The 14,161-nt window shown below is 48.6% G+C and overlaps 1 protein-coding gene across 1 annotated transcript in view; it reads left to right on the plus strand.

Annotated features, from left to right (window-relative positions):
* The window catches only part of PTCD3 (pentatricopeptide repeat domain 3), an 84,066-nt gene that overhangs the window by 38,350 nt on the left and 31,555 nt on the right, over nucleotides 1-14,161 (plus strand). Inside the window, exons 3-7 of the mRNA XM_063924989.1 lie at nucleotides 9,696-9,741; nucleotides 11,301-11,346; nucleotides 11,435-11,503; nucleotides 12,284-12,388; nucleotides 13,265-13,388. Of these exons, the coding sequence (XP_063781059.1) occupies nucleotides 9,696-9,741; nucleotides 11,301-11,346; nucleotides 11,435-11,503; nucleotides 12,284-12,388; nucleotides 13,265-13,388 (390 nt within the window). The remainder of the gene's footprint in view (nucleotides 1-9,695; nucleotides 9,742-11,300; nucleotides 11,347-11,434; nucleotides 11,504-12,283; nucleotides 12,389-13,264; nucleotides 13,389-14,161) is intronic.

Consider the following 14,161-nt stretch of genomic DNA (forward strand, 5'->3'; position numbering starts at 1 on the left):
TAATCAGCGTAGGAATGACTTCCTCCGGAATGCCCTTTTCCTTCAGGATCCGGCGTTCAATCGCCATGCCGTCAAACGCAGCCGCGGTAAGTCTTGGAACAGACAGGGCCCCTGCTGCAGCAGGTCCTGTCTGAGCGGCAGAGGCCATGGGTCCTCTGAGATCATCTCTTGAAGTTCCGGGTACCACGCTCGTCTTGGCCAATCCGGAACCACGAGTATTGTTCTTACTCCTCGTTTTCTTATTATTCTCAGTACCCTTGGTATGAGAGGCAGAGGAGGGAACACATAAACTGACTGGTACACCCACGGTGTCACTAGAGCGTCCACCGCTATCGCCTGAGGGTCCCTTGACCTGGCGCAATATCTCTCAAGTTTTTTGTTTAGGCGGGACGCCATCATGTCCACCTGTGGCCTTTCCCAACGGTTTACCAACAGTTGGAAGACTTCTGGATGAAGTCCCCACTCTCCCGGGTGTAGGTCGTGTCCGCTGAGGAAGTCTGCTTCCCAGTTGTCCACTCCCGGAATGAACACTGCTGACAGTGCTAAGACGTGATTTTCCGCCCATCGGAGAATCCTTGTGGCTTCTGCCATCGCCATCCTGCTTCTTGTGCCGCCCTGTCGGTTTACATGGGCGACTGCCGTGATGTTGTCTGATTGGATCAGTACCGGCTGGTTTTGAAGCAGAGGCCTTGCCAGACTTAGGGCATTGTAAATGGCCCTCAGTTCCAGAATATTTATGTGTAGGGACGACTCCTGACTTGACCAAGGAAATTTCTTCCCTGTGTGACTGCCCCCCAGCCTCGAAGGCTGGCATCCGTGGTTACCAGGACCCAGTCCTGTATGCCGAATCTGCGGCCCTCTTGAAGATGAGCACTCTGCAGCCACCACAGTAGAGATACCCTGGTCCTTGGAGACAGGGTTATCAGCCGATGCATCTGAAGATGCGATCCCGACCACTTGTCCAAGAGGTCCCACTGAAAGGTTCTTGCATGGAACCTGCCGAATGGAATTTTGCTTCGTAAGAAGCTACCATTTTTCCCAGGACTCGTGTGCAGTGATGCACCGATACCTATTTTGGTTTCAGGAGGTCTCTGACTAGAGATGACAGCTCCTTGGCTTTCTCCTGCGGGAGAAACACTTTTTTCTGTTCTGTGTCCAGAACCATCCCCAGGAACAGTAGGCGTGTGGTAGGAACCAGCTGTGACTTTGGAATGTATAGAATCCATCCGTGCTGTTGTAGCACTTCCCGAGATAGTGCTACTCCGACCAACAACTGCTCCTTGGACCTCGCCTTTATAAGGAGATCGTCCAAGTACGGGATAATTAAAACTTCCTTTCTCGGAGTATAATCATTTCTGCCATTACCTTGGTAAAGACCCTCGGTGCCGTGGACAGTCCAAACGGCAGTGTTTGGAATTGGTAATGGCAATCCTGTACCACAAATCTGAGGTACTCCTGGTGAGGATGGTAAATGGGGACATGTAGGTAAGCCTCCTTGATGTCCAGGGATACCATGTAATCCCCCTCCTCCAGGCTTGCAATAATCGCCCTGAGCGATTCCATCTTGAACTTGAATTTTTTATGTATGTGTTCAAGGATTTCAAATATAAAATGGGTCTCACCGAACCGTCCGGTTTCGGTACCACAAACAGTGTGGAATAGTAACCCCGTCCTTGTTGAAGTAGGGGCACCTTGACTATCACCTGCTGGGAATACAGCTTGTGAATTGCCTCTAGCACAGTCTCCCTGCCTGAGGGAGTTGTCGGCAAGGCAGATTTGAGGAAACGGCGGGGGGTAGACGCCTCGAATTCCAGCTTGTACCCCTGAAATACTACTTGAAGGATCTAGGGATCCACCTGTGAGCGAGCCCACTGATCGCTGAAATTTTTGAGGCGGCCCCCCACCGTACCTGGCTATGCCTGTGGAGCCCCCCCGTCATGCGGTGGACTCAGAGGAAGCGGGGGAAGAATTTTGATTCTGGGAACTGGCTGACTGGTGCAGCTTTTTCCCTCTTCCCTCGTTTTACACGCTTGCATTTCTGAAGCCGAAAGGACTGTACCTGATAATACAGTGCTTTCTGAGGCTGTGAGGAAACCTGAGGTAAAAATGTTTTTTTTTTTCTTCCCAGCTGTTGCTGTGGATACGAGGTCCCAGAGACCATCCCCAAACAATTCCTCACCCTTATAAGGCTCTATGTGCCTTTTAAAGTCAGCATCACCTGTCCAGTGTCGGGTCTCTAATAACCTCCTGACCGAATGGACATTGCAGTAATTCTGGATGCCAGCCGGCAAAATATCCCTCTGTGCATCCCTCATATATAAGACGACGTCTTATGTTCGCAAAATAGTATCCCTGTTTGACAGGGTTACAGACCACGCTGCAGCAGCACTATCTGCAGGTCTCAGTCTAATACCTGAGTGTGTAAATACAGACTTCAGGATAGCTTCCTGCTTTTTATCAGCAGGTACCTTCAAAGTGGCCGTATCCTAAGACGGCAGTGCCACCTTTTTTGACAAACGTGTGAGCGCCTTATCCACCCTAGGGGATATCTCCCAGCGTAACTTATCCTCTGGCGGGAAAGGGTACGCCATCAGTAACTTTTTAGAAATTACCAGTTTCTTATCGGGGGAACCCACGCTTTTTCACACTTCAATCACTCATTTGATGGGGGAACAAAACACTGCCTGCTTTTTCTCCCCAAACATAAAACCCTTTTTTAGTGGTACTTGGGTTAATGTCAGAAATGTGTAACACATTTTTTATTGCCGGGATCATGTAACGGGGATGTTCCTAGTGGATTGTGTATATGTCTCAACCTCGTCGACACTGGAGTCAGACTCCGTGTCGACATCTGTGTCTGCCATCTGAGGGAGCGGGCGTTTTTGAGCCCCTGATGGCCTTTGAGACGCCTGGGCAGGCGCGGGCTGAGAAGCCGGCTGTTCCATAGCTGTTACGTCATCCAGCCTTTTATGTAAGGAGTTGACACTGTCGGTTTATACCTTCCACCTATCCATCCACTCTGGTGTCGGCCCCACAGGGGGCGACATCACATTTATCGGCATCTGCTCTGCCATCACATAAGCCTCCTCATCAAACGTGTCGACACAGCCGTACCGACACACTGCACACACACAGGGAATGCTCTGACTGAGGACAGGACCCCACACAGCCCTTTGGGGAGACAGAGAGAGAGTATGCCAGCACACACCAGAGCGCTATATAATTTAGGGATTAACACTATATTGAGTGAATTTTTCCCAATAGCTGCTTGTATATACAATATTGCGCCTAAATTTAGTGCCCCCCCTCTCTTTTTAACCCTTTGAGCCTGAAAACTACAGGGGAGAGCCTGGGGAGCTGTCTTCCAGTTGCACTGTGAAGAGAAAATGGCGCCAGTGTGCTGATAGAGATAGTTCCGCCCCTTTTTCGCGGACTTTTCTCCCGCTTTTTTATGGATTCTGGCAGGGGTATTTATCACATATATAGCCTCTGGGGCTATATATTGTGATTATTTTGCCAGCCAAGGTGTTTTTTTGCTGCTCAGGGCGCCCCCCCCCCCCCCAGCGCCCTGCACCCTCAGTGACCGGAGTGTGAAGTGTGCATGAGGAGCAATGGCGCACAGCTGCAGTGCTGTGCGCTACCTTGGTGAAGACTGATGTCTTCTGCCGCCGATTTTCCGGACCTCTTCTTGCTTCTGGCTCTGTAAGGGGGACGGCGGCGCGGCTCCGGGACCGAACACCAAGGCCAGTTCCATGCGGTCGATCCCTCTGGAGCTAATGGTGTCCAGTAGCCTAAGAAGCCCAAGCTAGCTGCAAGCAGGTAGGTTCGCTTCTTCTCCCCTTAGTCCCTCGCTGCAGTGAGCCTGTTGCCAGCAGGTCTCACTGTAAAATAAAAAACCTAATTATATACTTTCTTTCTAGAAGCTCAGGAGAGCCCCTAGTGTGCATCCAACCTCGGCCGGGCACAAAATCTAACTGAGGCTTGGAGGAGGGTCATAGTGGGAGGAGCCAGTGCACACCAGGTGACCTAAAAGCTTTCTTTAGTTGTGCCCAGTCTCCTGCGGAGCCGCTATTCCCCATGGTCCTTTCGGAGTTCCCAGCATCCACTAGGACGTCAGAGAAAAGTATTTGTTAGGTTTTTTATTTTCAGTGAGATCTGCTGGCAACAGACTCACTGCTACGTGGGACTTAGGGGAGAGAAGCAAACCTACCTGCTTGCAGCTAGCTTGTGCTTCTAGGCTACTGGACACCATTAGCTCCAGAGGGATCGAACACAGGGCCCGACCTCGATCGTCCGTTCCCAGAGCCGCGCCGCCGTCCCCCTTGCAGAGCCAGAAGACGGAAGAAACCGTAGAAAAACGGCGGCTGAAGACTCCGGTCTTCAATAAGGTAGCGCACAGCACTGCAGCTGTGCGCCATTGCTCCCACAGCACACCACACGCTCCGGTCACTGGTGGGTGCAGGGCGCTGGGGGGGGGGGGGGCGTTCTGGGCTGCAATTAGTATACCTTTTGGCACAAAAAAGCACATAATACAGTGTATAACACTGTATATGTGCAGAAACCCCCGCCATTAACGTTATAAAAAGCGGGAGAAGCCCGCCGCTGAAGGGGCGGGGCTATCTTCCTCAGCACAGCCAGCGCCATTTTCTCTTCACAGCTCCGCTGGAAGGACGCTCCCCAGGCTCTCCCCTGCAGTATACACTACAGAAAGGGTAAAAAAGAGAGGGGGGGGCACATAAATTTAGGCGCAAATTGTGATATAAGCAGCTATAGGGGGAAAATTCACTTTGTGTATAGTGTATATCCCTCTGTTATATAGCGCTCTGGTGTGTGCTGGCATACTCTCTCTCTGTCTCCCCAAAGGACTTTGTGGGGTCCTGTCCTCAGTCAGAGCATTCCCTGTGTGTGTGCGGTGTGTCGTTACGGCTGTGTCGACATGTTTGATGAGGACGCTTACGTGGAGGCGGAGCAGGTGCCGATAAGTGTGATGTCGCCCCCTGCGGGGCCGACACCTGAGTGGATGGATATGTGGAAGGTATTAACCGACAGTGTCAACTCCTTGCATAAAAGGTTCGATGACGCAGCTTTGGGTCAGCCGGCATCTCAGCCCGCACCTGCCCAGGCATCTCAGAGGCCGTCAGGGGCTCAAAAACGCCCGCTACCTCAGATGGCAGACACAGATGTCGACACGGAGTCTGACTCCAGTGTCGACGAGGATGAGACAAATGTACAATCCACTAGGGCCATCCGATGCATGATTACGGCAATGAAAAATGTGTTGCACATTTCTGACATTAACCCGGTTACCACAAAAAAGGGTATTATGTTTGGGGAGAAAAAGCAGCCAGTGACTTTTCCCCCATCTGATGAGTTAAATGAATTGTGTGAAGAAGCGTGGGGTTCCCCAGATAAGAAACTAGTAATTTCTAAGCGGTTACTAATGGCGTACCCTTTCCCGCCAACGGATAGGTTACGCTGGGAGACATCCCCTAAGGTGGACAAGGCGCTCACACGCTTATCAAAAAAGGTGGCACTGCCTTCTCAGGATACGGCCGCCTTAAAGGAGCCTGCAGATAGAAAGCAGGAGGCTATCCTGAAGTCTGTGTATACACACTCAGGTACTATACTGAGACCTGCTATTGCTTCAGCATGGATGTGCAGTGCTGCAGCAGCGTGGTCTGATTCCCTGTCTGATAACATTGCTTCCCTTGACAGGGACACTATATTGCTAACCATAGAGCATATTAAAGACGCAGTCTTATATATGAGAGATGCACAGAGGGACATTTGCCGGCTGGCATCTAGAATTAATGCAATGTCCATTTCTGCCCGGAGAGTATTATGGACTCGGCAGTGGACAGGTGATGCTGATTCTAAAAGGCACATGGAAATTTTGCCTTATAAGGGTGAGGAATTGTTTGGGGACGGTCTTTCGGACCTCGTATCCACAGCAACAGCTGGGAAGTCGACTTTTTTACCTCAGGTTCCCTCACAGCCTAAGAAAGCACCGTATTATCAAGTACAGTCCTTTCGGCCTCAGAAAGGCAAGCGGGTTAGAGGCGCGTCCTTTCTGCCCAGAGGCAGGGGTAGAGGGAAAAAGCTGCACCATACAGCCAGTTCCCAAGAACAGAAATCCTCCCCTGCTTCCACGAAGTCCACCGCATGACGCTGGGGCTCCATATGTGGAGCCAGGTGCGGTGGGGGCCCGTCTCCAGAACTTCAGCGACCAGTGGGTTCGCTCACAGGTGGATCTCTGGGTTCTACAAGTGGTATCTCAGGGATACAAGCTGGAGTTCGAGACGTCTCCCCCTCGCCGTTACCTCAAATCAGCCTTGCCAGCTACTCCCCATGACAGGGAGGTAGTACTGGCGGCAATTCACAAGCTGTACCTCCAGCAGGTGATAATCAAAGTTCCCCTCCTTCAACAGGGACGGGGTTACTATTCCACAATGTTTGTGGTACCGAAACCAGACGGTTCGGTGAGACCCATTCTAAATTTGAAATCCTTGAACACTTATATAATGAAGTTCAAGTTCAAAATGGAATCGCTCAGGGCGGTTATTGCAAGCCTGGAAGAGGGGGATTACATGGTATCACTGGACATCAAGGATGCTTACCTACATGTCCCCATTTACCCACCTCACCAGGTGTACCTCCGTTTTGTGGTACAGGACTGCCATTACCAATTCCAGACGTTGCCGCTTGGTCTGTCCACGGCACCGAGGGTATTTACCAAAGTAATGGCCGAAATGATGATACTCCTTCGAAAGAAGGGAGTTATAATTATCTCGTACTTGGACGATCTCCTTATAAAGGCGAGGTCCATGGAGCAGTTGTTGGTCGGAGTAGCACTATCTCAGGAAGTGCTACAACAGCACGGCTGGATTCTGAATATCCCAAGGTCGCAGCTGGTTCCTACGACACGTCTGCTGTTCCTGGGATGATTCTGGACACAGAACAGAAGAAGGTGTTTCTCCCGGAGGAGAAGGCCAAGGAGTTGTCATCTCTGGTCAGAGACCTCCTGAAACCAAAACAGGTGTCGGTGCATCACTGCACGCGAGTCCTGGGAAAGATGGTAGCTTCTTACGAGGCAATTCCATTCGGCAGGTTCCATGCAAGGATCTTTCAGTGGGATCTGTTAGACAAGTGGTCCGGATCGCATCTTCAGATGCATCGGCTGATCACCCTGTCCCCGAGGGCCAGGGTGTCTCTGCTGTGGTGGCTGCAGAGTGCTCATCTTCTCGAGGGCCGCAGATTCGGCATACAGGACTGGGTCCTGGTGACCACGGATGCAAGCCTCCGAGGTTGGGGGGCAGTCACTCAGGGAAGAAACTTCCAAGGACAATGGTCGAGTCAGGAGGCTTCCCTACACATAAATATTCTGGAACTAAGGGCCTTTTACAATGCCCTAAGTCAGGCAAAACCCCTGCTTCAAAACCAGCCGGTGCTGATTCAGTCAGACAACATCACGGCGGTCGCCCATGTAAACCGACAGGGCGGCACAAGAAGCAGGATGGCGAAGGCAGAAGCCACAAGGATTCTCCGATGGGCGGAAAATCACGTGATAGCACTGTCAGCAGTGTTCATTGCGGGAGTGGACAACTTGGAAGCAGACTTCCTCAGCAGGCACGACCTCCACCCGGGAGAGTGGGGACTTCATCCAGAAATCTTCCAGCTGATTGTAAATCGTTGGGAAAGGCCACAGGTGGACATGATGGCGTCCCACCTCAACAAAAAGCTAAAAAGATATTGCGCCAGGTCAAGGGACCCTCAGGCGATAGCTGTGGACGCTCTAGTGACACCGTGGGTGTACCAGTCGGTTTATGTGTTCCCTCCTCTTCCTCTCATACCAAAGGTACTGAGGATAATAAGAAAGAGAGGAGTAAGAACTATACTCATCGTTCCGGATTGGCCAAGAAGGACTTGGTACCCGGAAGTACAAGAAATGATCTCAGAGGACCCTTGGCCTCTGCCGCTCCGACAGGACCTGCTACAGCAGGGGCCCTGTCTGTTCCAAGACTTACCGCGGCTGCGTTTGACGGCATGGCGGTTGAACGCCGGATCCTGATGGAAAAGGGCATTCCGGTTGAAGTCATTCCTACGCTGATAAAAGCTAGGAAGGATGTGACAGCAAAACATTATCACCGCATATGGCGAAAATATGTTGCTTGGTGTGAGGCTATGAAGGCCCCAACAGAAGAATTTCAGCTGGGTCGATTTCTGCACTTCCTACAGTCAGGAGTGACTATGGGCCTAAAATTGGGATCCATTAAAGTCCAGATTTCGGCCCTGTCTATTTTCTTTCAAAAAGAACTAGCTTCACTGCCTGAAGTTCAGACGTTTGTTAAGGGAGTGCTGCATATTCAGCCCCCTTTTGTGCCTCCAGTGGCACCTTGGGATCTCAACGTTGTGTTGGATTTCCTAAAATCACATTGGTTTGAGCCACTTCAGACCGTGGAGTTGAAATATCTCACGTGGAAAGTGGTCATGCTTTTGGCCTTGGCTTCGGCTAGGCGTGTGTCAGAATTGGCGGCTTTGTCCAGTAAAAGCCCCTATCTGATCTTCCATATGGACAGGGCAGAATTGAGGACTCGTCCCCAATTTCTCCCTAAGGTGGTATCAGCATTTCATTTGAACCAACCTATTGTGGTGCCTGCGGCTACTCGGGACTTGGAGGCTTCCAAGTTGCTGGATGTAGTCCGGGCCCTGAAAATCTATGTTTCCAGGACGGCTAGAGTCCGAAAAACTGACTCGCTGTTTATCCTGCATGCACCCAACAAGCTGGGTGCTTCTGCTTCTAAGCAGACTATTGCTCGCTGGATCTGTAGCACGATTCAACTTGCACATTCTGTGGCTGGACTGCCGCATCCTAAATCAGTCAAAGCCCATTCCACGAGGAAGGTGGGCTCTTCTTGGGCGGCTGCCCGAGGGGTCTCGGCTTTACAACTTTGCAGAGCTGCTACCTGGTCGGGATCAAACACGTTTGCAAAATTCTACAAGTTTGATACCCTGGCTGAGGAGGACCTTGAGTTTGCTCATTCGGTGCTGCAGAGTCATCCGCACTCTCCCGCCCGTTTGGGAGCTTTGGTATAATCCCCATGGTCCTTACGGAGTACCCAGCATCCACTAGGACGTCAGAGAAAATAAGATTTTACTCACCGGTAAATCTATTTCTCGTAGTCCGTAGTGGATGCTGGGAGCCCGTCCCAAGTGCGGAATTCTGCAATACTTGTATATAGTTATTGCTTAACTATAGGGTTTTTTGTTCTGAGCCATCAGTTTAATGAGGCTCAGTTGTTGATCATACTGTTAACTGGGTATAGTTATCACGAGTTGTACGGTGTGATTGGTGTGGCTGGTATGAGTCTTACCCTGGATTCCAAATCCTTTCCTTGTAATGTCAGCTCTTCCGGGCACAGTTTCCCTAACTGAGGTCTGGAGGAGGGGCATAGAGGGAGGAGCCAGTGCACACCAGATGTAGTACCTAATCTTTTCTTTAAAGAAGTGCCCAGTCTCCTGCGGAGCCCGTCTATTCCCCATGGTCCTTACGGAGTACCCAGCATCCACTACGGACGACGAGAAATAGATTTACCGGTGAGTAAAATCTTATTTTTCCACATCTCCATAATATATCAGAGGATCTAAGTCTGTGACTTATGTGTGATTGGCTATTGCTGATTATTTTCATCTTTTAGATGTTAAAGCCATTGACGAGATAGACATTCCCCGGAAGAAGACCTGGTCAGTACATCTCTATGTGCAGTGATAAATACACGGGTTTATGGGCCGTTCCAGTGGACATCTTTTGTACATCTGTAGTAGATGCAGATGCAGACTCCTTCAGCAACATTACTCTATCACTGAGTATGTGGTTCTGCAACTTACTCAGGGGGATATGTATCAAAGTTTGGAGAGAGAGAAAGTACCAGCCAGTCAGCTCCTGGCGATTATATTTCAAGCACAGCCACATGGCAGTTAGGGGTTGGTTGGTACTTTGGTGGAGATGTACTAAGCCTTGGGGAGAGATAAAGTACCAGCTCCTAAATGCCATGTTACAGTCTGTGTTTGAAAAATGATGGCCAGGAGCTGATTGGTTGCTACTTTATCTCCGTCCACTTTCTGTGTACACCCTAAACGATATATCTTCCGACCTGTCTAGTGTGTGCAGACTATTGCACACTCCCGCGGGTCTTTCATCGCGTCTTCTGATTGGACTGCAGTGCCGATCTGTAATGTTTCTCTGTACAGTGCTTCCTAGGCTTTGTGGCGCAATATAATTTAGAGCTCATAGACCCCTATGTACTAAGCTTTGGAGAGAGAGTACCAGCCAATCAGCATCTAACTGCCACGTTACAGGGCTGTGATTGGTTGGTACTTTATCTCTCTCCCAGGCTTAGTACATAGACCCCATAGTAATACGTTCTTGAGCTGTCATAGTTGTCATGCACTTCGCTGTGAGGATATGTGATGCTTGTGGGAACTGATGTGATCATATTAGAGATTAAGGTATCGTTGAATCCTGCGGGGATGATTTAAAGAAAACAAAACACGCAGCGCCTATTCTTGCTTCTCCGTATTATGAATGCAGCCAGTGCGTTCTCGCACGTGAGCACAACAGCTCAAATGCATGCACAGTAAAACTTGAAAACGCTCCGTTTTCACTGAGCCCACAAGATATAGGGGTTTATTCATGAAGAGGTAAAAAGAGTGGAGGAGTGAGCCTGTGGAGAAGTTGCCCATGGCAACCAATCAGCTGCTCCGTACAATTGTATAGTATGCAAATCATAAATGTTACTTCAATGCTGATTGGCTGCCATGGGCAACTTCTCCACTGGCTCACTTCTCCTCCACACTTTTCACCTCTTCATGAAGAGATCCGTTAACTGTTTTCCCAAGCTAGAAAGCTTAATAGAAGTCATTCTATACAAGTTTGTGCATGATTGTTTTCAGTTTATCTTTGCGGCCTGACCCTACACACAGCTTGATATGTATCCGAGGATGTGTGGACAGATTAGACTCCCACTGCTTGTACAGTATCTTGTATTCCTAACTTATAAAGGCAGTGTTCCATGAGATTTACTAGTAATGTGTATAGGGAACCACGAAGGGTCCGCACCTTAGAGTAGATGGCGTGCAGCCATAGCAAGATATAAAATGCTAATCCTTGCAATACAGTAACAGGCTATAAGGTGCAGTATATAAAAAACAGGATATTGAGTGTAAATTGTGGAGTCTGCTTAAACAGTTGTAACATCACAGATATATCTATATTATGTGTTCCTCTTCCTTTATGTGCTTAGGGACAAGACAGCCGTATTGCAGGCTCTCGCCTACACAGTGAACCATGTAAGTTGTACCTCGGATAAATGTGTGCCCCCCGTTTGGAGATAACCATACTGTAGGTGCCTTTTACTAATGTCTGCTTATTTTTCAGGATCCAACATCTGCCGCGTATATTTTTCAAGATGACCCTTTCCTCCTTCCAAAATCCTACATCGACTGTGTAAGAAACTGACCTTTTAGTAATTGCTTTAAATTTGCAGTCTCTTATTCAGAGTTGGCCAGAAACGTAATGGCAGTGACTTTCTCACAGTCGTATTAGCTCATCTCGAGCTGCAGATCTCTCGCCTTGTCATACCGGGCTGAGATGAGATTGGAGGCTTCACTGTGTCTTTGCCGTCTTTCTTTTCCCCAGTTGTACATGAGTCTTTATCACTGAAAGATGAGCAGTGCTTGCTGTGTGAAGTGGTTTTTTAAGCGCTGCCCCTGCTGTTCCCATATATAAGAATAAATGGGTGTGTCTTTCACATGTGCGGTCATCATTAGCATCTCCACAAGCACTTGCTTACCCAAGAGTCAGAGCTAACGCAAGTCTGACCCCTTTAAGAGCTAGCGTTTCAGACTTTGTGGCAGCCACGTTTGCTTATCCCAAGACTATGTGACCTCATTTTTATGTATGTTGCGACTACACGCCCAATTCCTGCGATTACACACCCATTCCAGACTTGGTCTCGGCCCCTTAGTCGCAAGTCAAACATGAGACATGAGACCAAACGAGAAGATGCAGGTTGCGAGAAGGCTCTTATGCGCAGTTTAAAAAATGGCAAGTTGAGAATCCCCCAATCTATTAGCACATGTATGTTAGCTAGAAGACTGCAAGCTTCCATACCGGCATTGGGTTTTATTTTTTAAATGGGAGCATCTTGACTGTGCTATGCATACTGTTACTGTTTCTTAGTCCTCAAGAACTCATTGTGTATTTATTGTATATTCTTCCAATCAGAACATATTTTCCATGTCCAAAGAATCGGGGAAAAATGCAGCAAAGTACATCCTGAACATGTACCCCAACCTCTTCCAGAATGACATCGCCGAGCCCCACATTCCAGTAAGTAAACAGACTTTTATCTTGGATGATTTGGGTGTGTATAAAGAGAAAGAGACACTATTGAGATTCTCAGCTACAAGTCTATTATAACAGTTTCTCTATGAGCAGGTTACTGTTATATCCACATTAAAAAATTGGGCAGGGCGCAGCGCCCTGCTAAAACAGCCCAGCGTGAACACGAAGGATGGAAAAATAGCTTTGACTGATGACCGTAATCGGCACGTGTTTGGACCTTGGTCAATCAAATCTGGAAGGGTGCATGTTTCTGCCCTGTCCACTGTGGCACTTGAACTGTTGGATCTGTACAGGAAGACTTCTAATGTCTATGATGATTTTGCTATTTGGCTGTCAGATATCTCCGATCGAGGTCTGGTTTGGGTCATTGATGGCTCTACCACAGATGATCGCTAGTTTAAAGCAATTAATGGCTGAGCGCTGCACATGTGCAGGTTTTGTCCATTGAACAGTCGCCGTGGAAGTTTACTCAACATACGCTGCTGATGCCGTGCCAACGCTGTTAAAGCAACAAAAATCCCACTTGCCATCGGCCATAGACCATTGATGGTCGCAAAACCATTGATGGTTGACGGCCATCTCTCGTTTGGGCTCCTGCCAAACGATAATACGGTGTGTTCTTCTTAGCTCTGACTTTGCCTGTTAATGCAACTTCAAATATGAAGTCAGATTTAATATGTCCGTTACACTAATGAGACACTGGGCATCGCTCATCATTCACATTTCATACAAACACCAGTAATAGAAGAAAAAAACGAATTCTAATACTGCTAAAATGCCAACTATGAGTTTCCCCCAAACTAAAGTAACTGGTTGGTAATTATCTGGAACAGTGATCACGATGTATGGTATGTCTTTCAGTGCCTGATGCCTGAGGACACCCAGACACTGATTGAAGGTGTCAGTGAGGAAGCCCTAAATGAACGCATCAAGCTTAGAAGAGTTAAAGAATCCGTGGAGATGTACGACAATCTTCTTCAAAGCGGTATGTGACCGGATAAGCCACAGCTCTTCTGTCCCTTTCTGGCATGGAGAGAACATTCTGTTGCTTGCTAAATTATTGCTACGATCTATAACTACATATAAACAAAAATGATACATTTATGTATTGAAGTGCCCCGTTCACGTAGATAAGCATATACTTACTTTATTTTGCTATAAATCCAGCAGCAAAATCACAGAAAGATCTGCACTTTTACAAACCCGTACCGTTACATTCCCCCCTCACCCCATGTCTTTATTGTTCAACTGTGGATCCTGTAACTACAGAGGTTTAGTAGTCAACTTCTTTGTGGTCTTACAGTATACCAAGGCAAGGGCAATAGTTCAAGTGCTGTGTACATTGATTACTGTTGCGGCATGGCTTCTTTCCTTTTTAATTTCTTTCCTATCTCCCTTCTGTCTCACTGTCGTCTTGTAAGCTGGGTTCCCGTTTTCCTGTAGCCGTATTTGAGTATTAGGTACCCCGGTATAATTGCGCTTTGCTTCTCCTCTCCCATGTCCTGAATAAAACGGTTTGTAAAGAGCTGCTGTACTCCAGTGAGGTGCGGTGAGGTCATTAGCTAGGGAGGCACTGGCTAGTATTAGAGACAGATTTGCACAAACTTATATGAACCGGATAGAGGAGCAGGTTAGAGAGGGCTGCGTTATGCTGTACCCTGCTGACATATGCCATAGGGGACGCTTACCTTAGCGCAAATGACCACAGTGCCAGGCACGGTACACACTGGCCAACGATTGGGGAGCTGTCAGTGTGCT

This window comes from Pseudophryne corroboree, chromosome 1, assembly GCF_028390025.1.
Source record: "Pseudophryne corroboree isolate aPseCor3 chromosome 1, aPseCor3.hap2, whole genome shotgun sequence".
Lineage (NCBI taxonomy): Eukaryota > Metazoa > Chordata > Amphibia > Anura > Myobatrachidae > Pseudophryne > Pseudophryne corroboree.